The sequence below is a fragment of the Lynx rufus genome, unplaced genomic scaffold (genome assembly GCF_022079265.1).
Source record: "Lynx rufus isolate CCGP_SWC_20201006 ecotype Redwood Valley unplaced genomic scaffold, mLynRuf1.p SCAF_37, whole genome shotgun sequence".
NCBI lineage: Eukaryota > Metazoa > Chordata > Mammalia > Carnivora > Felidae > Lynx > Lynx rufus.
Window position 1 is genome coordinate 307,389 of NW_025814853.1, and position 24,834 is coordinate 332,222.

A 24,834-nucleotide genomic window follows, 5' to 3' on the forward strand; every position below is an offset into this window, starting at 1 on the left:
CCTTCCCACCCACCCTCGGCCCCCTTCCCTCTCAGGTGGTTTTCCCCGCCGTCAACCTTAGACGTACGTTGGTCATACATAGCGAGTGAGAAAAGAGACTCACGAGAAGACGCAAATACACCGAAGGTCAAAGTTAATAAAAATCGTAACATCTCTCTTTGTCCCTATCACCAGACGGTTTGAAGTATTTTTGCAAATTCTTGATATTAATTTAAAAAAAAATTTTTTTAACGTCTACTTATTATTGGGTGAGAGAGAGACAGCATGTGAGCGGGGGAGGGCCAGAGAGGAGGGAGACACAGAATCCAAAGCAGGCTCCAGGCCCCGAGCTGTCAGCACAGAGCCCGACGCGGGGCTCGACCCCACGAACCGTTGAGATCGTGACCTGAGCCAAAGCTGGACGCTTAACCGACTGAGCCCCCCAGGCGCCCCTCCTGTTGCTAATTTTCAACACGAGTGTGCTGGGAGAAGCAGCTTCGCTAAGCTCCCCACGAGCCTCGCGATGTTCATGCCCAGGACGCCAGCCTCGCAAGGAGGGCCGGTGCAGGCCTAGGGATCGTGTACCGGGACTCTCCAATTTGGGGGGCTCTGGGAAATCAGGGGAACAGACTCTACAGCGGACCCCGCGGCTAGACGGGGACGGGGCAGGAACGGGGGCTCCCTCACGCCAGACTCTCTGGCCCACCTCCTGCCGGCGGCAGGGTCCCAAGACAGCTAACCTCTGTGGGCCTCACTGTTCTCATTCGGGACTGAGTGATGACAAAGCCTGCTGGGAAGGGTCACAGCAGCAAACAGGACGCTGTTCCCTAAACTGGAACAGACTGACACCTGGACAAAGGGAACTACCACGCCATTTACCGCGCTCCCTGGCAAACGTCATGAAAAAGCTGCGTGTCAGAGAAAGAGTAAGAAACACACAGCAGATACCTTGAGAGTCTAAGGACCTACCCGCTGCAAAAACACTGGGCCGGGTCCAGCCCGAGCACGAGGGCGGGCGAGGCTGGGTGGCGGGAACACGCGGCTGACCACACCATCCCCGGGGCGGCCGGGGGGTGGGGAGGACACATCAGCGCCCACGGCGAACACCAAACTACCAGCACCATGTCCCGGCCTCACCCAGCTGCCTCCTTCCCTCCGTCCCCACCGGCCACCGGGCGACCGGGCACATCGGCAACTCCGCTTCCTACCACTCGACACCCTGAGGGACACCCGCACCCCGTGCATAACAGGCTGGGAGACGCGTCGGCGCGGAGCCTGAACAGACCCCCCCAGAGAGCCACACCTCCCGCTCTGGACGCCCGCCCGGAGCTCCGGAGGCCAGCGAGCCTAGACGGCCCGGGGAGCCCGCTCGGGGGCACCGGGGGGACGCACAAAACGACACCGGCGGCAAAAAGACACCCCTCGGTGGGCTCACAGAAATGAGTCCACGCAGGGTCCTTCTGGGACTCCCGCCTTCCTCTTCTCCTGTGCGGTCCCGTCATGAGGCTGGGGAGGGACCACAGGCACGTCACCGTCACCACATGGACACGGCAGACAGACGGAAAACGAAGACCAGTAAAAAAAAAAAAACCATCAGTGTGGCAGAGAACAGGCCGCCTCTGACCGGCCAGGGCTCCTTTGCCAGATGGAAACCGAGGAAACAGGGAGAAGCCGATGCGGGGTACGCCCTGTACCTGTCCAGCTGCACAACACCGTCCATCCCGCAAGGCTGGAGACCTGGTGAGTCTTCACCAGCCAAGCACACGCTAAGCACAGGGGAGGAGCAGCCGACCTGCAGGGCCCGCGCCCACGGCTCACCTGATGGCACCGACAGGCCAGGCGGAGGCGGCGACCGGGTGAGTGGTTTTCCTGGGGTAGGTGAGGTCGGACAATGGTGAGAGGGGTGGACGGAGGTCATTGCCGGCTGCCCTCCGCAGGGTGCTGGCCTGCAGTTATTGACATAAATAAAAACTTGGTGGTCTAAAAGAGGTTGCCGTGAGTGAAGAGGGAAAACAAAAATGAAAATAAACATAAACGAAAAGTAAAAATGGAAGAGCCCAGAAAGAAGGATGAGGGGACAGAAGGGGACAAAACAGAGGGAGGTGGGGGTGGGGAATGGTAGAAGAAGAATCAGAAGTGTTTTTGGTTAGAAACAAAAAGGAGAAAAGGAAGGAAATTGAAGCAAAAGTCTCAGCACAACAGTCGCATCCTCGAGCTTCGTGCTACACGCAGAGGTGCAGCCCGCCCGCGTCCTGTCCGCCCACCGCACCTGCCCCGTCCTCCCCGAGGCTTCCGCGGGAGATCCTGCCTACGGACGGATCCGGGGGACCGCCACCTCGCCCCGACCCCCGACAGCCACACGCAGTATTATCACACCAGCGTCCCCCTGGCCCCCGCCCGTGCCCGGGACGGCCCTGTGCACCTGCGAGTGCCCACAACCACTCTGTTCCTCCGGTCGAGGGGGGTGGCCAAAGGCCCCACCACAACCCCCACCCCCGAGACTAGCACCAAACCTGCTCTTTGAACTCTACAGACAGACACACTTCCTGCGGTGAGACCCTCACACACCCACCTTCTTGGCAGAAAGGGCCAGTTTTTTGGCTGGTGGAGGAGACATGATGCTTGCGGGCTCAGTGGCGGTGGTGCTCAGGACGGGGGGCTTGGGCTTCGCCGCCTTGGAGTCCTCTCCGCCCGGCAGCGCTCTGGGGTTTGTTCCCTGAGAATCACCCGAGGGGGCGGCTCCGCTCTCGGGCGTTGGGGGGGCCTTGGTGGGGTCGCTGCTGGCAGAGTGCTCCGGGCTGGGGCCACCGGAACCCCTCCTGTCGGGCTCGGGACGCTCGCTGCCCGCCGCGGGCCCGCTGGCAGTCACTCCGGCCGGGAGCCTCGGTGAGGTAGAGGGGGCAGCAGCCCTGCCGTCCCAGGAGCCGGGCCTGTGGCCCTCGCCCCTGCCGCCGCTCCCGGTGCTGGTACCGTGGAGCCCCTGAGAAGCTCTGCGTGACGGGGACACGAAGTGCAGGGGAGTCGGCTTCTTGACTTTCTTTCCGGGCTCATCCAGAATGGTCGGAGTGTTGGGGGGCGTTTTGGAGAGTCGGGGGGAAGGGGACCCCAAGGGCGGCTTTGGAGGAACGTATCCATTCTGAGACTTCAGACCCAACACGGAGCCGTTTCTGGAAACAAGCACGCCGAGCTCCTCAGTGGCCTGCAGCTTCTTCAGCGTCGCGGGGTCCAGTCGCTGGAGGAGAGCAAGCAGGGGACACGGTCACACCCGGGAGGGCGCAGGGGACACGGTCACACCCGGGAGGGAGCGCGGGCTGGCGGCTCCCCCCGCGAGGTCAAGGCACCGTCAGAGGCAGGCAGGGTCCCTGCCAAGCAATTCAAGACAGATTATCCGGGGGGACACACGGTAAGGACGCTGTTGCTTCTCTGAACGGTGGTGGGATTTTGTGACTCGTGCACACGTGGGGATCTTTATGGTCCCCTTTACTGAAAGCAGGACGTTTTCATCAGGAATCAAGAAATACAAAAAAGCGTAAAGTAAAAAAAACACGTACCCGAGCCGCACCCCTCGGCTAAACGTCAGCACAGATGGGCACGCTGGCATCCCCTCCGGCCGCCCTGCCTCCCGAGGGCTTCTGGCCCGCACGGGGGGTGTCCGGGCCCACCTGCGCGCTTCCCGAAGCATCGTCACTCCTCTCAGTAAAGGTCTTCCCGTGTGCCCAGCAAGCACCTTGGTGAACAGTTTACACAAGCTGCCCTGCCTCCTGCTGCCGCGGAAACGAACCGCGCCACGGGGTTCCGGGTACCCTTCCGGGTACCCCAACTCCTCCTCCAGACTCCTCGCAGCGGCGTCCGTGCCGTCCCTGGTTTTTTTTTTTTATTTATTTTTTATTTATTTATTTTTTTTTTTAAAGATTTTTTTTTTTTTTTCAACGTTTATTTATTTTTGGGACAGAGAGAGACAGAACATGAACGGGGGAGGGGCAGAGAGAGAGGGAGACACAGAATCAGAAACAGGCTCCAGGCTCTGAGCCATCAGCCCAGAGCCTGACGCGGGGCTCGAACTCACGGACCGCGAGATCGTGACCTGGCTGAAGTCGGACGCTTAACCGACTGCGCCACCCAGGCGCCCCTCGTCCCTGGTTTAAATGCTCCGCGAGGCCGGTGTCTGCAGCCTGCCGGCCTCACCGCCCACCTGGTTCAGGTCTAGGAGCCCGAGCTTACAACTGCTGGCCGAATGAACCACCAAAAGACCACACCTTTTCCCTCCTTACTGCTCGGTGCTCGTGTTTTCGGGACGGAGTTCCGAGGCCGGGAGCACTTCCGTGAATTCTGAGGCACGCTGCCGACGCGTTTACCAAACTCTCACCAGCAAGAGCTACTGGGTCCTTCTCAGAATGTTCGCTAATTTCAAACCGTTGCTGGCTCTTACTACCGTTAACACTCGTACGCTCTCACACGTCACCTGCACGGGTCCTCTGTGCGTGAGAAACGTTCACCTTTTGCTGGATTTGCTGCACAAATTTTTAGACGCTTTGTCGTTTCTTTTTTTCTAATATCTCACACTCAAAACTTCAAATGTTAGTTTACCCAATTTATGATTTGTTTTGCGAGGCTTTCTCTCTTACAAAGTCTTCCCTCTTCTGGAAGTTTACCGAACACGCACTTCTCTTTTTTCCGAGTTTTCCTCTCTTTTGTCTCTACGCTCAACAACGATTTATCCTTTATTTACATTCTTTGTAAAGAGTATACCTCTTCCCACTGCACTGCGAGACCTTCTCGTTGATGGAGCACTGACATTTATGTAACCTACAGAATGTTATTTAAAATAAAATGGCTTTGGGGGCACCTGGGTGGCTCATTCAGTTGAGCATCTGACTCTTGATTTTGGATCAGGTCATGATCCCAGGGTTGTGGGGTCGAGCCCCGTGTCGCGCTCCACGCTGAGCGCGAAGCCTGCTTAAGATGCTCTCTTCCTCCCCCCTCCCCTCTCCCCTAGTCGTGCTCTAAAATAAAAAATAAAATAAAGTGAAAAGGATTTTGTCAATTGCAGTATGTGTGGAACGTTATCTTCATGATGCTGAGGCGCGTGGCCCCGCGGGCGGACCGCAACGACACCCGCCCCTCCCTCCGGTGTTTCTGAGCACAGCTGAGGCTTACGACTCCTGGTCTGGGCCACAGGTCATGGCCTTTCTTTGCTAGGTCAACCCAACGCTTCTAATTCTCACGTGTTGGCAGGGAAACACAGATCTGCAAAAATGACCAGACCCCTGCAGACTGCGAAGGGCTCCCACCTCCCGGCAGCCTGCGTTTGGATTTGATCTTCAGACCGAAGGGGAAGGTTCACAGAAGCGGTCGACAGAAAGGACCGATCTGTTTCTCGACGACAGACGGTGTTACGGTAAGGAAATCCCTCGCTACTTTGGTCGGTACGACTGGCTTTCAGTAGAAAAATTCAAATATTACACAAAAATAACTTGAAAAGGAGGGTATTTCCTAATTGCTAACGTTTTTCCACATTAGCTCTCTCGCTCGCTCTCTCCCTCCGCGTATCCGTACGCGCGCACATGTACACGTTTCCTTTCCTAACCACCTCAATACGTTTTAGACATAATGTCCCCTCGCTCCTAAAAACGGCCGTGTATATTCCTCAGAACACGGATGTTTTCTTAACCTGATCGCAGCAGGATTATCAAAAGCAGGAAATTAACATTGCTAGAAACTGCTCACATTTCCAACATTAAGTCGTGGAGACAAAAACGACGCCTTCCCGGACGCGTCGGGGCGAGGACACGCTTGGCGAGCCCGCCACCGCACTTGTGCGTGGCAGCTGGTCTGAGGGGCACGCGGAGCTACGGCCTGACTCGCTCGCTGGCTCAGGGTTTCTCCTCGCTGTCCCTTCCGCCCCTCACCCAGTGTCAGCCCGTGACCAGTTTAAGAGAGAACACGGAATAAAACAGGACAAACCGAGCTCTCCTGCCATCGGGCCGGGTTCTGAGCGTGAAGAGTGCTGGGGGCCCCAGGACCCCCTAGGGGCGCAGGCAGGAGGATCTGCTGTGTAAACTCACATCCTCTTAAACAAGTACCTTTCCGGTCAGCGGGGAGCAAAGAGTCCCGTTGCCAACATTCTTCCTGAAGCGGTCGGCGACCACACCTGCCCGGCCGGGAGCGGAGGACGCTGTCCTGGGGAGGGAGCCGTCAGGACTCTTCTTAGAGCCCGGGATTCTGTCAGAAGAAGAACACGGTCTGGTTCTCTGAGCTCTCACCCCCCCTTACACCACAGCGGCCGTCACACAGCCTCGGACGTCCGCTCGGCACAGGCAGGGAGTGCGTTAGGGTCAGAGCCCTTCCGAGACGGAACTCTCGCTTCACCAGAAAGCCAGAGGACCCCCCCACCCCACCCCGCCCCACTCAATCACTGTGTTCAAATTCAGCAAGACGCGGACGAGGCAGCAAAAATGCCTACAGTCTCCACGTCCTCCAACCTCTAGGTCGGGGACAACTGGCCCCAAGAGAAGGGGCCCCGCTGCGGCCTCCGCCCTCTGCCAACATGCTCCAGTGCCCACTGCGGCCGCCGTCCAGACACGACACATGGCATCTGGGGCAGCAACAGAAAATAACAGGCAACTCCCCCACTCGTATTCAACGTGGAGCAGGGGGAGTCCTGCTCTGGCCCCCCTAGAGGCAGCCGCTGTCAGGACGGCCAGGCAGGCGGGTCTAAAGGAGCAGTCCTGGCGGATGCTCCCCTCCGCACACTGCCCGCCCACGCAGCCCACCGTCACGCGCATGCGGCAACGGGCACGGGGGAGCCCGCGGCCCACAGCAGAGGGGACGGGCTCGCAGACGGCGGGGGTTAAAAGGACTCACTGCATATAGAAGAGCACGTAGGCCTGCTGGTTCAGAACCACCTTGATGTTGCTGGAACGGACCGAGGAATCGTTCATCTGGTACCACTGTCCGTTGCTTGCCTGGAGTGGCACGGGGTGTGGGAGAAAACGACACAAAACGAAACAATCAACATGTGTTCTGTAAGCCGTATCTTTGAAAGAAGGAAATAAAAAAATCTGCTGTTAGGGGCGCCTGGGGGGCTGAGTTGGTTGAGCGTCCGACTTCAGCTCAGGTCGTGATCTCACAGTTCGTGGGTTCGAGCCCAGTGTTGGGCTCTGGGCTGACAGCTCTGAGCCTGGAGCCTGCTTTGGATTCTGTGACTCCCTCTCTCCTTGCTCCTCCCCATTCACACTCTGTCTCTCCCTTTCAAAAATAAATAAACGGGTGGCTCAGTTGGTTGAGCGTCTGACTTCAGCTCAGGTCACGATCTCACGGTTCACAAATTCGAGCCCCGCGTCAGGCTCTGTGCTGACAGCTCAGAGCCTGGAGCCTGCTTCAAATTCTCTGTCTCCTTCGCTCTCTGCCCCTCCCCTGCTCACGCTCTGTCCTTCTCGCTCTCAAAAACAAATAAACATAAAAAACAATCTGCTGTTAACTGCCATGTATACCCGTGTGCTGTCAATGACCTCGTGTTAAAACGTCCAGAGTTGCTCTCGCCCCGAATCCCCGCTCCCTCCTGGTGCAAGGCCGTCTAGGGTCTGATCTGCACAGCGTCTCCCACCAACACCCGGCCGTCCTGAGCCGCCTCCAGCCTGCTGGAGGCAGCCTCCCCCCGGAGTCTCAGCCCAAGTCCAAGGACGCTACAGATCCTGGCGCGACGGGTTCTAAAGACATCTTTGCCCTCCGTTCGCTGAAGCACCGAAGGGACCGGAACGCAGCCACAAACGCGGCCACTTTCCACGAGCACACGTTCTGCAGAGGCCCCACGTGGACGTGCACCCACGGGCACGGCACACCTGCCCCCAGGAGGCAGAGCACGCGCCTCCAGCGGCCGCCGACGCACCTGGACACGGAGCACTGACCTTCACGTAGCAGTAGTAGTGGCCCGCGTGGCAGCTGTAGCCAGAGTGCACGAGGACCGCGTACAGCCCATACATGACGGGCTCGCCGCTGCTCTGGGACATGTACGGACGGAGGTTCAGGAATTCCGGGTAGCCTACATCCTGAAGGAAAAGCCCAGACAAGGCGACGGAAATTCATCAGCCAGAGGTCAGTTTGCCCCCTCCACCCACAACTACGTAAAACGCACGATCGGCTGGTCTCTGACAACCGGGGGGCAACCAGGCCACGTGGCAACGCTGTGGCAAGAGCCCCTTAGCCAAGGGTGAAAATACAGGACGCAGAGAAGAGCGTCTTCCATCCGACCGACGTGAAACTATTTTATCGTCCCGTCGAGTGACTCCTGGACTACCATCTCTCCCTGCGTGGGCCCCCAGCGTAAGGTGAGAGAAATAGCTCGTGCCCTCCACGCCACCGTAAGGAGCACTGGGGGGGATCAGGGAGGCGATGGCCCGGTCTGGGTCTTCAGAGAAAACGGTGCTCACTCCACGGAGCCCACTGTCACAGTAGGTCAAAACCAGAACCAAGTGCATCGGGACAGAGGTCTCATGCCAGAATTTATTTCAAATGTGACAATTTTCCACTGGGAAGTATTTTCACAAATTATCTCTGAGGGGCACCTGGGTGGCTCAGTTGGTTAAGCATCTGACTCTTGACTTTGGCTCAGGTCATTCTTTTTTTTTTTTTTTTTTTTTTAAACATTTGCTCATTTTTGAAAGACAGGGCGCAAACGGGGGAGGGCTAGAGACAGAGGGAGACACAGAATCGGAAGCAGGCCCCAGGCCCTGAGGTGTCAGCACAGAGCCTGATGCGGGGCTCGAACCCACGGACCGTGAGATCATGACCTGAGCCGAGGTCGGACGCTTCACCGACTGAGCCACCCAGGCGCCCCCTCCCCCGCCTTTTTTTTGAAACAAGGCTCAGGTCATTCTTACAGTTTGTGGGATCGAGCCCCGTGCTTGATGTTGGGCATGGAGCCTGCTTAAGTCTCTCTCTCCCTGCACCCCTGCCCCGCTCATGCCTCACTCCCTCTCTCTGTCTCTCTCAAAAACAAAATTACCTCTGAATGACAGATTTACCTGCATCTCTGCCTATACACAACAGACGCTTTAAAAATGAAGCATGAGTTACGTAGTGTGAACCACGGAGCGGAGTCTGACAAACGCGTACTGACCCATATTCCTATCGAGACACAGACATCAAGCCGGAAGTCTCGTACCCCGGGAGATACTCCATCTCAAATACTCACTGTTATGATTTCTGTCACCATCTATCAGCTCTGACTGTTTCAGAGCTTTATAACATTAGAGACCCGGAATATGTACTTTTCTTTTTTAAAGAGAAATTAAAAAAAAAGAAAAGTTTACTTATTTATTTTGAGGGAGAGAGAGGGAGGGGCAGAGACAGAGAAGGGACAGAATCCCAAGCAGGTTCTGAGCTATCAGCCACCAGTGCAGAGCCTGACAAGGGGCTCGGACCATGAGACTGTGACCTGAGCCGAAAATGACAAACTCGGAATCTCAACAAACTCAACACACACTAAACTCACGGGCCCCCATCCAATCCTGCCAGATATGGGCCCCCAGATCAAACAGTTTTCTGATGGAAAACTAGTTCCGGGACATACTAAGGTGAAATATGAGCTCTTCAGGGCAAAACCACAATGATCTCATTTACCGCTAAGTCCCGCCGACTTCCCAGAGCACTGATGGCACAGTAGGACGTAAGCACATTAAGTGTGAGTAAAATGAATGAATGAATGACCAGATCCCCAAACAATTAACTTCAGAAAACCCTTCATAACCTAAGTCTCCTCTTGGAAATTCAAAATGCAACACAGCTTATTAATAAAGGCTCTGAGAAGGCCTGTAATTCCAAAGGATTGCTGAACTGCAGCTTGGCAGTTCCCAAACTCAGCTGGGCAGATGCTTTCAAAGTACAATACAGTTGTATGTACAAAATACGGTCTTTTGTAAACACGCAGCACAGACATTGTGCAGAACACAAGTTTGGGAAATGGTGCTCTAAGTCAGCCCCCATCACCGCATCACTGCCAGCAAGGAAACTGAGGCTCAGATAAGTGCCCTCCCCAAACCACATCATCAGCTCTAACTGCTTTTATGACATGACATCTTCTGCTAAAAACGCCATCGTGCAGGGGCACCGGCCTGGCTCAGCTTGGAGAGCACTTGACTCTCGATCTCGGGGTTGTGGGTTCAAGCCCCATGTTGAGCATAGAGATTACTTTAAAAAGTTAATGAAATAAAATAGAGGCTCCCGGGAGGCTCAGTCAGTTAAGCGTCCAGCTCTTGATTTTGGCTCAGGTCATGATTTCAGTTCGTGAGTTTGGGCCCCACCGACAGTGCAGAGCCTGCTTGGGGTTCCCTCTTTTTCCCCCTCTCTCTGGGACTCCCCCACTTGTGAGTGCACATCTTTCTCACAAAATAAATAAACTTAAAAATAAGTAAAGTAAAATTAAATTAAGTTAAAAAATAAAAGACTTATGGGGCGCCTGGGTGGCTCGGTCGGTTAAACATCTGACTCTTAATTTCAGCTCTGATCACAATCTCACGGTTCATGGGTTCGACCCCCGTATCGGGCTCTTCACAGGTGGTGCAAAGCCTGCTTGGGATTCTCTCTCTCTCTGCCCCTCCCCTGAGCTTTCTCTTTCGCAAAAATAAACTATAAGAAAAAATTTTTAAAATAAATGACTTTGATATAATAAAATAAAAAGATAAAAAAATAACAATCACTCGAAGATTCTACAAAAATGCAGGCTCTTAAGCCCTGTCTTCCTGAGACTGTAAGTCACTGGCTCAGGGGCAGAGCCTGGAACCTGCATTCTTTTTTTTTTTTTTAAACGTTTATTTATTATTGAGAGACAGAGAGACACAGAGCATGAGCAGGGGAAGGGTAGAGAGAGGGAGACACAGAATCTGAAGCGGGCTGTAGGCTCTGAGCTGTCAGCACAGAGCCCGACGTGGGGCTTGAACCCAGGAACCGCGAGATCACGACCTGAGCCGAAGTCGGTCACCCAACCGACTGAGCCCCCCAGGTGCCCCATGGAACCTGTATTCTTTAACTTTTTTTTTTTTTAATCTTTATATATTTTTGAGGCAGAGAGACAGTGCGAGCAGGGAAGGGGCAGAGAGAGAGAGAGGAGACACAGACTCCGAAGCAGGCTCCAGGCTCCGAGCCATCAGCCCAGAGCCCGACGCGGGGCTCGAACTCACGAACCGTGCGATCATGACCCGAGCCAAAGTCGGACGCCTAACCGACTGAGCCCCCCAGGTGCCCCACGGAACCTGTATTCTTTAAAGGCGGCCGACCGAGCAGACTGGACACTGTAGTGAACACTCACCTTCGTGATCTTTCCCCCACTGAAGTTGGCAAAGCGTTTGAGGGAGAGGGTTAAGACGTTGGACGTTCTGTGGATGGTGAAGCGCTTGCTGGCCGGAACCTTCTTCTTGCATCTGTGAGGGGCGGCAAGTGGAAAAGGTGATCAGTTCGTGCTCTGCGTCCCTAGATCCGAATCCCCGTGACTTAAATGAAGGAATGCTACCACAGGGACCTGGGGCCGCCGAAGAGCTGGAGACTATAAAGTCTTGAGGAAGCACCTGCCCACACAGGGAAGCAACTCCACACACACAGGAAGGAGCGAGCTGGAGCGGGTGCAGCCCAGTAATGCAGGGCGGGCGGGAAACCACTGAACGTGAAGCTGGAAGACCAGGGGATGAGGGGCGAGAAGATGAAGGAAAGCAAACAGCTTTCAGGGCACAGGGAGGCCGATTCGGAGAGGGGAAGGAAGGGCAGGAATAATGAATCTGAAAAGCATCAAGAAAAATATTCTTGGTGGGGGGGTGGGGATGCCTGGGTGCCCCGGTCGGTTAAACATCCAACTAGGTCACGATCCCGTGGTTTGTGAGTTCGAGCCCCATGTTGGGCTCTGCAATGACAGTGTGGAGCCTGCTTGGGATATATTCTCTCTCTCTTTCTCCCTCAAAATAAATAAAAAAAGAAAAAGAATCTTCAGCAACTATAGCTTCTGAAGGAGCTAATACAAAGAAAGCACAACGCCCACGCAGTAAAATCCACGTGACCCTTAGCAGAACGAGGTCACAGTTACGTCTGCCGGGGCTGATGGAGGCCACAGAAGGCAGCTCGTCCAAGAGGCGGGACGGCAGAGGGCCACGTGGGGTCGCCTTGCCGCTCTGTGTCGCCAAGGGACCTGCTTCCCGGGTGAGGAGCGCTCAGAAGAGGGGCTGGCGCATCCTAAGTGCGACGCAAACCAACACCAGCTGCAAAACCGTGGCCACTCCATCTGCATCGTGAAGAGGTTTCCGTCTCAAGATCTATATATCCTCCTCAAGAAATGTGAGTGGCGGTCACTTCTGGGGAGGGGCGGGGATGGCCGCAGGGCCGGGTCAGGCGGCCGGAGGTCCTCCCCGATGGCTCGCTCTCTGCCGTGAGCAAAATGGAACTTACTTTGCACACATATAGGCGTTCTCTCCACTCAGGACATCTGGCTTCACAAAAAGCTCTAGAGCGCGCACAATATCAGCGGCTTGCTGAGAAGGACAAAAACGGGGAAATGAATCAGCAGCAGAAGAAAAAGGCTGACTCGAGGAATGCCAAATGCAAGGTCCTTTTCAGGCTGAGGCAGCAAATCACAACAATCTACTTGCACCCAAACTGGCCTGCCGGCTGCCACCTTCTGCCACCCAGGATGTGCTGCAGAGGAGTGGGCCGGGGGTGGGAGGGGAGGGGAGGTGGGGGTGGGGGTGGGGGTGGGGGCAGACTGTGACCCCGGCCACACAGGTCAGGGCAGCCACCGCACGACTCCCAGGCGCGCTGGCCCCACACCCCGGGCGCAGGCGACCCGGCCCCGGCTGCAGCACCAGAAGGCCGGAGCGAGACGAGGCTGCTCTCCCGAAGGCCCGTCTGCCAGCGGCTCCCTGCCCAAGTCCTGCACGTACCGTGGCTCACCCCTCACGCCTCGGGGACACAAAGCCACGTTTTATCTTGTTTTAAACGAAAGCAACGCACACAGGGAAAAGGCCAGCAGCCATCGTGCAAAAACAGCGGCCCCTACTTCAAGGCGGTGACGCTCCCGGCATTTCTTTCCCTACCTGCCTGGGTAATTCGCCATCCCTGCTTCCCGGCCCTCCCCCGCCTCCCCGGCCTCCGGCAAACGTGACCCAGCACAGCCGGCCGTGGTCCTTACCCGGATCTCCAGCGCCACGTCCAAGTAGGGGTCGTACGTGTCTGAGACGCTTTTGCACACCGAGCATTTCACTGCAACGGAACAAGCGGCAGTGGGCGGGCGCCCCCAGCGCGCCACCCCCACGTCTCCAACACCCAGCGCTGGGAGAAGCCCTCGGCCGCCAGCCCCTCGAGAACCCGCCCGCGTGCGCCGCCAGCCCAGCGATGGCCTCCGTCCCAGACCGTGGCCTCGGCGGGCCCCAGGCCCCAGCGGCAGGGCGGAGGCCGCGTGTGAGGAGCTCAGGGGCTCAGAAAGAATAACGCCACCCTCGTCTACACGTGCCGGAGGCTCTGCTCCAGACCTCCTCCGGGAACAGTGGGCCCGTCGGCCAAGGGTGCATCTCAGAGGAGACCGGGGCCTCCGAGGCTCGCCCAGGTCCGCCTGCCAGGAAAGGGCCCCACCTGGGCGCGGACTCTCAGCCTTCCCTGATTGACATCCTCCTCCCTGACAAGGGTGTAGAGAAAGCGTCTTCACCTACCTCGCGATCTGAGATAGCCTCCAAAAATCTGATGGACCAGGGTGGTTGCCTGCGTCTGACGATCCAACCTGGAAAGGAGGCCACAGCCTTCAAGGGAATGACAGTTAGCAGCCCCCGCCTGAGTCACCCCGACCCAGCGCGCCGGGGGGAAACCCCACCACACGGCCCGTGACCCCACCACGCGGGCACGCTCACCCTGCCCCTCAGCGGGTCCCCGGCCGCTCCCCACAGCAGCTGCCTCAAGAATCCCCTCCCGACCCCCCACCCTTGACGGGAAATAAGAGGCCGGGGAAACGCGCCTGTGTGCCCACCCGGTCTACGACAGAAGTGCCCCATCTCTCTGGAACCCACCCCCGCCCCTGTCCGACGCCTGGCTGTCCTATGTCCGAGCCTCTTACCTGCTAAGAGGGGGAGTGAGCAGGGACACCTTCCCCCGCGCCCTCTCATGGGTCACGGTCAAATCCCCGGCCCCATTAACCAACCAGGATCCAAGACAACCCTCAGCCTCCCACCGAGCTGCCAAGCGGAGCCACGGGAGCCCTCTCCCCTCCCCTGCACCCCCAGCCCTGCAGATGCCTCCCCCCGCCACCTCTACACACGCCCCATGGCGCCCTGCCCTGGCCCCTTCTCTGCCTCAGCGTGCGGGCGGCCCCGACCCGGGGAGCTCGCTGAGGCGCGCAAGTCTACACCACGGGGACCGACACAAGGGCACGTTTTCACCTTGTAGAGTTAGGAAGTGAAAACCAAACACCGCCATGTATCACCACCACCATTCGCCGAAAGGAGGGATGTTTTAACTCCCCGGACCGTGGAGGACATAATCCCAGCACACGCCGGAAGCGTGTGGGAAGCCACATGTGACGACAGCTGTGGAGACCCAGGTGGCCCCAAGCCAGCCAGGAGCCTGTCCCAACAGGGGCAAACCACCGCACGGAACCCGCCATCCGTCCGGCCCGAGGCACAGCCAGCTCAAGCTTCACACTAGCCCCAGGCAGGAGAAAACCCAATCCCAGAGAGCCAACTCCACGTCTGAAGGGTGGTCTGGAGAAGCCTGAGTCCTAGAGGCAGCTGGGAATCGCCCAGAGTCCCTGCAGGAAGGGGAGCCCGCGGGAGAGCGAGGCTCGGGGCGCCTGCCACCAGAGTGGCTGGGGAGGTGACGGTGGGGAAGGGCGAGCGGAGCACAGGAGAGGACACAGGGTCCTGAGACACACACACGCCACAGGCCGTCCAGCCTGTAGCGCCCAGGACAGAAGGTGCGCTCACGGCACCCTGGATTGAGAACCACAGGAGCCACCAGGTATAGGAGCTGCGCCCAAGTGGCCCCAGTCCTGCACGGCACTGTCGGGACAGAGCAGTGAACGAGAGCCACCTCGTCCGGTGGAGACGAGCCCCCAGAAAGCACACACAAGGCAGAAGACAAAATCCCAAGCGGAAGTAAAGATCCGCACACAAGCATTTGGGGAGAGGAAAACCATCGTAAGAAGTTTCAGAACCAAGAACAGAAAAGAGCAAACGGAGAAAGTTAACCAGTACGGGGGGAAGAAAACAGGAAATCGGGTCGGAAACGAAGCGGGAATCACGCGGGGCCCGAAGGAGACGAGATTCAAGTGAACTCGGGGGAGGGGCGCGACAAGGCGGGAACGTGTCCGGAGGAGCGGTCGAGGCGAAGAAAGGGCCGCCAGACAGAGGGGGTCCTGCGGGGGAGACCCCGACCAAGGAAGACGTGACAGGGAGGCCTTTATCACGCACCTGCCCTGAGATGGGTGTGGGGCGCCGCCCCGGACCGGGCGGAGATGCCCCGGCGCCCCCACCGGGAGACCCCGTGTCTGGGGGCACGGCGCCCGCCTAAGTGATTGCTGCACGTTTTCAAGCCCAGACACTCAGAACTGAGCCGATTCAAAAGTGTGGTTCAGACACCACAGGCCCGCTGCGTAAGGCGTAAGAAGAAGAAGTCTCCAGAGTCTACCGGTAAGAAGACGTTTCCAGAGTCGATGTCTGCCCACCACGAACGTCACCTCTGGTCACTGCTCGGGTGTCTAGGAAAGCTGACCGACCATGGTCAGCTCTACAAACGTTCCTGTGAAGCCGTCACACTTGAAAGACCGTGCACCCTTTAAGGCAAGGTCCTTGCAAGGACGAGAGAGAGAGGGACTCGCCTCAGGCAGCCCTGGGCCTATTTAACAGGGTAAGACGGAGGCAAAGGTAGGGATGAACGTGGGGAGAGAACACATGAAACTTGAAGTCCCGACAACGTAAGAGATAACTCAACCAAGAGTCAGGCGTGAGAGGAGAGGGAAGGACAGAAGGACAGAGGGACGGAGCACAAGAAGCAGTGACAAACCAAAGGGTCCAGAAAAGAGGAGGAAGGCCACCTCCAAGGGTGCACGCAGAGTCGTCACTGGAACAGACGCGGGTTGTCCTAAGCACCAGCCGAAAGTTCACAAGTTACCGAGCAAAGGAAAACCGGAGAGACGGAAACACAGCAGATGTGCTGGGGTAATCGTGGAGCAGTATCACAGCCGGACTAAGTCACAGTACCCGAGAAGGGGGCTGAACTTGCCCATGGGAGAAACGGACTTCCAACAAAGGTACGGTGGTTGTATCTGACCACAGCCACACTTCCAAAGCAAAAGCTCCAGGAGATACAAGGAGGCTGGCGCCCGCCCAGAATCAGCACCGAGGAGGGAGAAGCGAGTGCAGACAGGGGACAGCCAGCAGGACTGACGGCACAGGCCTCAAGACGGACGCGCAAAGAGCGACCCCAACTACAGACTACACTGTGTCAGGTGCACGGGGACACTCACGAACCCCCACCGTCATGCATCGGGTCAGAACCGGTGCCAGGAAATTCCATGAAGTAGAAACGTTATGCATACTCTCCATTCATAAGTTCAACTGAAAATCTTTAATAAAATCAAAAAGAAAAAAAAAGTCACTTCAAACTAATTCAGCTTACGCCACTCTTCTCTCACTTCGCGAAGACCAGCGACACCTTTCTCACGGACGGGTGCGTGGAAAGCACCCACCTCCCCGCTGTGCAGGTGCCCGGCCACACGCACCTCACCTGACGTCAGATCTGCTCATCTTCCACTTCTGTGCCCCAACCTGGAAGGCTCACCGCCACCTACCTGGCTCTCCAGACCACAAACCTGGACTCCTCCCGCCCACGGGCCCAAACGCCAACCTTACCCATCCCTCCCGCATTCTCCCACCCCTGGAGGGCCTGGGTAACTGGGCTGGCTGGCAGGGTGCGCGCGCGCGCGCGTGTGTGTGTGTGTTGCGGGGGGGGGGGGGGGGGGTCAGCTGCTGTCCTAAAACTTCTCAGGTGATTCCGTGCTGAGACCAGGCCTGGGAACCACTGCTGGGGACGTGCTGTACCCACGTGCACGGCAGTGAGGCCACATTGCTTGCCTCCCCTTTGCCCCCATCGGAGCCTTGGGGTGACCCATCCTAGGAGGCCTCCTGCAGGTAAGAGCACAGTGGAATTTTCCTGGGAAGGCTCCCGAGGCGTCCCTGCACTACAGCATGTACTACGTGACCTCGTAGACACCGGCCATCCCCGATGGCAGCTGTGTCACAAAAGGCCAGACGCAGCATAAAGTCGGCGACCCGTCGCATGCTCTCAAATTTAGAATGAAGAAACAGTAACCGTGCAGAAAGTAAGCTCAAAAATCCTAAACCTCCTACCCTCGAATGTTCAAGTTCTTTCATAAAGACGTAATTCCTACCCCGCCACCCTCCGTATCAAAATAGTAAGGTGATTTCTAAAGACGGGAAGAGTCCGGACGACAGCGGACGACCCTCACACAGACCTGCCAGAGCATTCTCCCTGCGGCCAGCTGCGGGCACAGAGCTCCGCCCCCACCGCCCCCTTCGGAGGTGCCCCGGGGGGGGGGGGGGGGCCCTGCAGTCCGTCACGTGAGCATCAGCAGGTCAAGGACCCGGAAGGCAGGGTCTACAGCGGTAAGCCCGGGGACAGAGGCACGTCTCCCGTCTCCGCGGGAACAGGGGTGAAGCCTCTGAGGAGAGGCGGGTGAAGGGAAGCACCTACTTGGCACAGCCATTCAAACAGGCCTTCTGCATGGCGTCGATGGTGTACCGCAGAAATTCGTGTGCATCCTCCTGGTTCCCAAAGCGGAAATGCCGGGCAATCTCTGCAGACAGACAGAAGCATCAGACTGGCAGGGGAGAGCTCACACCTTCTCCCCCGGTTCCCCGCTGTCCCAAGGGTAAACGGGAAGCACCTGCAAAGCGGCCAGTGAGGAAATCGAGAGCTCTGCGTAAAGCGCGTGTCCCGTCCTCATGGCAGAGGTTTCCCCACCGAGACCTACGAGCTTAAACGCTCCATGCTTAGCAGAAGAGCCAGAGGCCACGAGACACCAGTCACCAAGGATGTGGAATCCACTGGTCAACTACTTTTCCAGGAGCCCACGCACAGCACAGACGATCACAGTGACGCCACACACGGGAAGTCAGTCTGTGTTAAGTGGCTCCTGTGATGTTCACAAGAGCCCCTCCCCCCGCCCGGCCCGAACCTCCACATGCTTCAGGGTGCAGGGCAGCGCGCACCCCCACGCGAAGCCCTCCCTGCTGACCCCAGCGCCACCACCTGCGCCCGAGTGCTCTTCTGGGAAGTCTTAGACTGTCGCCTCGCTCCTGATTCCTCCCCGCACCCCCTCCTCCGACCTCCTCAGCGCCCACCGCAGACGAACTCTTACTTTTCAGGTCTCGGATGAAGGAGACGGGCTTGATGGCGTTGCCGCTGTTGGCGAAGGCCTGCACGATGTGGTTCTGCATGACGCACAGCATGCAGAAGCTGCCTTGGTGACCTGCAGGGCGAGGCGGTCACCGTGAGGGGGGGGCTCCCGAGACGTCTCGCCACACGGCCCAGGGAACGGCTGGGCCACAGGGGTCCCAGATGCCCTGAAGCCAGCCCGCTGTCCACGAAGGAAGCATTTCCTCTGCTGGAGAGCGTGGGGGGTCGTGACCCATCCAAAGTTGTACTTCCAGCACATACCCCACCACCCTGAGCTGGCGCTGTTGACCTGTGTGAGGCCCTTTTCATATTTCCTGGGTGCTACTTACTAAAAGTGGGAAGTCTGACTTTCAAAATGAAGTTTAGAACACGTTTCTCCTAACTTCTAAGCTGGATCACGTGGTCCATAAACGTGAACGTTTTAGGCTCCCCCGACAACTCTTAGTTTGCTCCTCAGATGTGGGAACCTCTGCTCTCTTGGTTCTGGAAACTGCCCACTGCCGTCTCAAGGCTTGGCGAGCTTCTTCCGTATAGACCCGGGAGGTTAAGTACAGCCAGGTCGGGGAGCCGTCCGCTCTTACACAGTCCGCGACGATGTGGCTCCGTCTCTGGGGAGCACAGGCAGCACACCACGCAGCCACAGACCGTACAACAACGGGCGGGATGTGCACCTCGGAACTTGACCTACAGAGCAGGCAGCGGGCCAGACTGAGACCACAGGCCACGCTCCGCCAGCCCCTGCTGTGTGTGCAACTATTTGTTGCTGCTCGGCCAGCAGGCCGGACGGTGGTACGTCTTAACCTTTATTTCAAATAACCACATCTTTTAAATGCAGAGAAGTACAAAGCCTATACCATTGAGCGCCAACCCATTTTAGGGGCTCCAGAAGGAAAACACTGCCGTGACAGTGACGTCTCCTCCCCTGCACTGCCCACACGCCCTCATCGGAAGTCACCGCGATCCCGAACTAGGTCACAACTGCTCCCGCTTACGTAGTTATTGCGCTAACGCACGAGCGTGTGTACCCACAAACAATAAGCGTGTTTATGCTTAGCCTACATAAACTACGCCATGCAGTGTGAACGGCTCCGCAGTTTTGACGTGGTTCCTTCACGTGGGCTGGAGTATCTGACCACAGGAACAGACCACGGTTCACTTACATGCTTCCTGCTGACTCTGTGTCTCTGCTCCCACAAACAGTCCCGCACCTGCTTCCTTGTGTGCAACCTTCTCTAACGCATACGCCCACGACGGACTTCTGGGTCCCGGGGCAGGCGCGTCTTCAATTGTGCAGGATACCTGCTGTTCCACATACCCTATGTTACTTCTCAAACAGCCCCAGCTTGTACCACAAACCAATCAATCAAACACTCCTCCTTACCCAGTTACTTAGGCCCGTCTCAGAATCGATACTGAAACGGCACGCGGCCTGCTCACCACACGCACATAAGAACTCTAGTATTGAAAAACAGAAAAGAACTTGCATTAGCAAAGACGTGCAGAAACTGGAAACCCTGTGCACTGTTGCTGAGGACGTGCAACGGCGCAGGGGCTGTGAAAACAAACAGTATGGCGCCTCCTGGAGGAATTAAAAATGGAATTCCCGTGGGAATCAGCCATTCCACTCCAGGGTGCACACCCAAGAGGACGGGGAACGGGGTCTCGAGCGGCTATTCGCACACCACCGTTCACAGCGTTATTCACGAGCGCTAAAGCACAGACGCCAAGTGTCCATCAACAAGGGAATGGATAATGACGTGTGGTGCAGATGGATACCGGAACGGTGTTCGGCTTGGACCAGAAAAGCAGACCCTGACACCTGCTACGGCGGGGACGAACCTTGGGGACGAGACGCTGGTGTAGTCGGCCAGACACGAGAGGCCCAACACCATCGGACTCTACTTGTGCGAGGGAGCCGGAGCAGGCCAGTTCACAGAGACAGAGGCAGGATGGGGGGCGCCGGGGGGAGGGGAGGGGGACGTGGACTCTGTCGTCATGGGCAGAGTTTCAACTTGGGACGATGGGGTTCTGGAGCCGGATGGGTGGCCGCACGGTAACGTGAATGCACCTCGTGCCGCTCAGCCGTGCGCTCAGAGCGGTAAGTCTGGGGGCGCCTGGCGCTCAGTCGGTGGAGGGTGCGACTCTTGATCTCGGGGTCATGAGTCTGAGCTCCATGTGGGGGGTGGAAAAAAAATACCAAAATCGGTTTTCTGGCTAGATCCCGGTGCCGAAGCGGTCCAGCCAGCGTGCAGCAGTTCTGGTGATACTTTTCAGGATCCTTGAGGATCTCCAAACAGCACATACTCGCGGAGGAAGAGACGACAGCCCAAGCCCACGCGGGGTCACTCAGACAGCCAGTGGGGTACAGGGAAAAATACTAAAACTTCCCTTAATACTTTTACTCCAAAAAACCTTAGACACTGAGGCTCACCAACACTCGGCAGAGCGACCCAGAGCGACACGGGTGCCCTCCCAGGAGAGGGAACCTGAGGGAAGGGGGGCGATCCACCGCCGACAGGGCCGATCCCGGTGGCTCCCACCTCACACCCTCGCTCCCATGCGCCAGGTGTCATGGATGGGCTGCAGGGACTCATGGGTGTTTCCTACGTCCCTCCATCAGTCCTAATAAGGTGGACGACGGGTGCCGCAGAGAAAACAGAAACGAAGGGCAGCGGTGCAGGGAAGGACAGAACGGAACTAGGGCAGAGTAGGGTCATCACGACCACCACCACGAGATAAAAGCAAAGAAAGCCTAGTCTGGTCATACTGGAAGTCCACCCGAAACAACCCTAATGACACCGAGGTCGCTACCGGAAATAGGGACTCAAAACCAGCTACGCCTCCAGCGTGCACAGTGCCTCAGTATTTTAACTGCAGCAGCCACAGAGCCATTCCGATTCCAAGACGTTACAAAATGCTAGTTTCCACCGCGTGGCCATCTTTCACGAAATAACAAAAAAGAACACAGCTGATATCCCCGAACACGTCACACAACCCAAACCTCTTACCCTACCGCTGCCCCTCTCTCGCTCCCATCTCCCTGCCCCAGGTCTAGCCTGATTTCCTATTTTCCTTGCGTACCAACTAAAAAAATCATGGTTCTTTTTTTTAGCCTTCTCCCACGCGCGTGTACCTAAATACCGTATCGTCTTGCTTTTTCAGCTTTATAAACAGCAATTCACGCCGTACGCGGTCTTCTGGGACTTTTTCTTCACTCTGCCTTGTGGCCTTCGGATTCACTCGCGGAGCGGGTCACTCGCGCTCCTGCACCACCGGGGGCCGCTCCGCCCCACGCCCACCCGTGACTCCGGGATCCGTTCTGTTCACGGGCACCTGAGCTGCTGGCAGCCGTGTTTACACAGGTGTCGTGACACGCGTGTCCCGGAGCTTTCCTGCAGAACTGCTGGCCGGGAGAGTATCTGGAAGAGGCCGGAGCAGACGAGCGTCAGAGGCTCTCGCTCACCTCCGTGCTGCCTGACGTTCAGTGTCGTCAGGCTTCTGAATCTTCGCCCATCACAGAGCTGGGCCGTGGTACCGGTCCCGGTTGTGCTGGCGTTTCCCTGGTTCCGAGCGAGGCTGACCATCTCTCCCTGTCCTTCTGACCGCGAGCTTCCTCTCCTGTAAAATGCTGGTTCATAATCTTCACTTAGTTTTGTGTAGGCTGTCCATCCCTTATTGGTCTGCATTCTTTCCACATTCTCGGCAGTGATCCTCTGCTGGCAACGCGTCCCAGGTTCTGCCTCTGGTTCGCAGCTGCCCGTTTGCCTTTTGATTTCCTTCAAGTGCTTTTTGTGAACCAAAGCTGCTACTTTTAATGCATTTGAATTCGTCATTTGTGGTAGTTAGTGCTGAGTCCTGTTTAAGAAATCTCCTATCCCAGGGGCGCCTGGGTGGCTCGGTCGGTTAAGCGTCCGACTTCAGCTCAGGTCACGATCCCACGGTCCGTGAGTTCGAGCCCCGCGTCGGGCTCTGGGCTGATGGCTCAGAGCCTGGAGCCTGCGTCCGATTCTGTGTCCTTCTCTCTCTGCCCTTCCCCCGTTCATGCTCTGTCTCTCTCTGTCTCAAAAATAAATAAACGTTTAAAAAAAAAAAAAAATTTCCTATCCTGGGGCCCCCCGGAGGGGCTCAGGCAGTTAAGCGTCTCTGACTCAGGTCATGATCTCGCAGTCTGTTGAGTTCCAGCCCCGCGTCGGGCTCTGTGTGGACAGCTCGGAGCCCAGAGCCTGCTTCGGAAACCGTGTCTCCCTCTCTCTCTGCCCCTCCCCTGCTCATGCTCTGTCTCTCAATAATAAGAAATAAACAGAAGAAAGAAAGAAAGAAAGAAAGAAAGAAAGAAAGAAAGAAAGAAAGAAAGAAAGAAAGAAAGAAAGAAAGAAAAGAAAAAAAGAAAGAAAGAAAGAAAGAAAGAAAGAAAGAAAGAAAGAAAGAAAGAAAGAAAGAAAGAAAAAGAAATCTCCCCTCCTAAGGTCAGAAAGATAGTTGCCAACATTTGCTATCAGAGTGTGATGTTTGCTTCTGATAATAAATTTTGAACGCATCTTTTGTGCACGGCTACGCTGTGAAATGGGGGTCCTATGTCACTCTTCCCAGATGTAAGCCTGAGTTCTTTCAAAGTTCCATTTGTTTAAAACGCGAGACACGTGGAAGATCAGTATGTAGGTAACACACTTCCAGATACGTGCAGGTCTGTTTCTGGGCTCTGCTCCACCGCACCGCTCAGTCTGTCCCTCCCTGACCCAATACTCTCGACACGTTAGTTTCTCTACGTGACAAGACTTCCTAGCTGGTAGGGCATCTCTCTCCCTATAGCCTCCTTCAGAAGCGTCCTGGTGATACTGAGTCCTTTGCTTTGCTTTTTCGTATACATTCTAGAATCAGCCGGAGTTACGTTAACGAATCTACGTTAATCTGGGGAGAACCAACATTTTTATAACAGCGAGGCTTCCTTCTGAAGGCAGCTATCTTCGTGTATGTAGGTTCTTGTGTAACGTCCTTCAGTGAGAGATCTCTTGGTAAATTTAAGTCTAGACACTTTATCATTTTTGTTGCTATTACAAACTTTTTTCATAGTAGCAACTTTTTTTTAAAACTCGTTTGGTGCGGAGAAATTCAACTAACTTTTCGTACACTGACCTATTTAGTTACATTGCCAAATTTCTGATTTATAGTTTCTCTCGCTTTTCAATGCAGGAAATGTTTCTTTCTTTTCTTCCTTCCTTTCTTTTTTTTTAAGGAACGTTATTTTCAAGTTAACAATGGTGTGTTCTCTCCTTTTTCCCCCCACGTCACCACTCTGGCTGAGACGGACACATCTTCAACACAAGGGGTGACAGGGACCCTTATTTCACGCTGTGTTTTGAAGAGTATATGCTTCCAATATTTTCCTATTGAGAACTTTGGGGGGTTCTTTGTTTGTTTTTGTTTTTTCGTGTTTGGTAGATAACCATTTATCAAGATAAGGAAACTCCTTCCTATTGCTGCTTTACTAAAAGCTCATCATCAATTTCTTTTTTGGACATCTATTTGCAGGTGACCATTCCCTTTTCATCTGCTGATACAATAATTAAGGAAGCAAAATTAGCAGTCACTTACACGGCACTAAACTGTGGCCCAAGTACCATTCTGAGCATTTCCCGTGATTCATTCAAACTTCCCAACAACACCATCAGGATCATGGCATTTAACAGTCACACTTGGGAGATTTTCAAATTTTAGAACATCCTTGCAGGGCTATGATGAACACAAACTGCTCACAGTGTTTAAAAGACTATGGAGTTTGGGGGCGCCTGGGTGGCTCAGTCGGTTGAGCGTCTGACTGCGGCTCAGGTCATGATCTCACAGTTGGTGAGTTTGAGCCCCACGTCGGGCTCTGTGCTGACAACTCGGAGCCTGGAGCCTGTTTCCGATTCTGTGTCTCCCTCTCTCTCTGCCCCTCCCCCGCTCATGCTCTGTCTCTCTCTGTCTCAGAAATAAACAAACATTAAAAAAAAAAAAAAAAAGACTGGAGTTTGGTAGTAGTTTGTCTAGAAGTTTCTTAACTACATTCGTGAATAAGATGGGGCTGTAATTTTTCTTATGTTGTACTCGTTTAATTTCATTCCCCAAGTTATTAGAACCTCATAGAACGAGCTGGGGGGTTTTTCTCTCCTTCTCTATTCTCTGGAAGAGTTTGTGAAGCATTGCAACGAACTGTTTCTCAAAATTTTCATGAAGCTCACCCATAAGTCATCTCAGCCTGGTATTTTCTTCATGGGAAGATCTAATCCACCCTTGTAATTTCTTTTTTTTTTTTTTAATTTTTTTTTTTTTCAACGTTTATTTATTTTTGGGACAGAGAGAGACAGAGCATGAACAGGGGAGGGGCAGAGAAAGAGGGAGACACAGAATCGGAAACAGGCTCCAGGCTCTGAGCCA

The 24,834-nt window shown here is 55.7% G+C and overlaps 2 protein-coding genes across 5 annotated transcripts in view; one reads left to right on the top strand and one right to left on the bottom strand.

The window, feature by feature from the left end:
• USP36 (ubiquitin specific peptidase 36) overlaps nt 1-24,834 on the bottom strand; it is a 37,429-nt gene that overhangs the window by 6,442 nt on the left and 6,153 nt on the right. For all 4 annotated transcript variants that reach the window (XM_047094055.1, XM_047094054.1, XM_047094052.1 and 1 more), the window contains 11 exons: nt 18,383-18,493; nt 17,716-17,818; nt 13,665-13,732; nt 13,148-13,218; nt 12,409-12,491; nt 11,285-11,396; nt 7,887-8,027; nt 6,844-6,944; nt 6,063-6,201; nt 2,552-3,211; nt 1,798-1,925 (listed from right to left, as the gene is read on the bottom strand). In XM_047094055.1, coding sequence (XP_046950011.1) covers nt 1,798-1,925; nt 2,552-3,211; nt 6,063-6,201; nt 6,844-6,944; nt 7,887-8,027; nt 11,285-11,396; nt 12,409-12,491; nt 13,148-13,218; nt 13,665-13,732; nt 17,716-17,818; nt 18,383-18,493 — 1,717 coding nt within the window. The remainder of the gene's footprint in view (nt 1-1,797; nt 1,926-2,551; nt 3,212-6,062; nt 6,202-6,843; nt 6,945-7,886; nt 8,028-11,284; nt 11,397-12,408; nt 12,492-13,147; nt 13,219-13,664; nt 13,733-17,715; nt 17,819-18,382; nt 18,494-24,834) is intronic.
• LOC124522559 (uncharacterized) lies at nt 395-22,347 on the top strand. Its single transcript, XM_047094056.1, has 3 exons — nt 395-1,835; nt 5,215-5,377; nt 21,583-22,347. Exons 1-3 carry the CDS (start codon nt 1,801-1,803, stop codon nt 22,042-22,044), a joined length of 660 nt encoding a protein of 219 aa, XP_046950012.1. The 5' UTR covers nt 395-1,800; the 3' UTR covers nt 22,045-22,347.

What these genes read in the sequence shown, in the direction of transcription:
- LOC124522559 (XM_047094056.1), top strand. Translation starts at nt 1,801, where the DNA reads ATGGCACCGACAGGCCAGGCGGAGGCGGCGACCGG. An exon ending in CAGGCGGAGGCGGCGACCGG is followed by an intron (nt 1,836 to 5,214) that starts GTGAGTGGTTTT and finishes ACGTGTTGGCAG; the next exon opens with GGAAACACAGATCTGCAAAA. An exon ending in CGACGACAGACGGTGTTACG is followed by an intron (nt 5,378 to 21,582) that starts GTAAGGAAATCC and finishes TTGCTTTTTCAG; the next exon opens with CTTTATAAACAGCAATTCAC.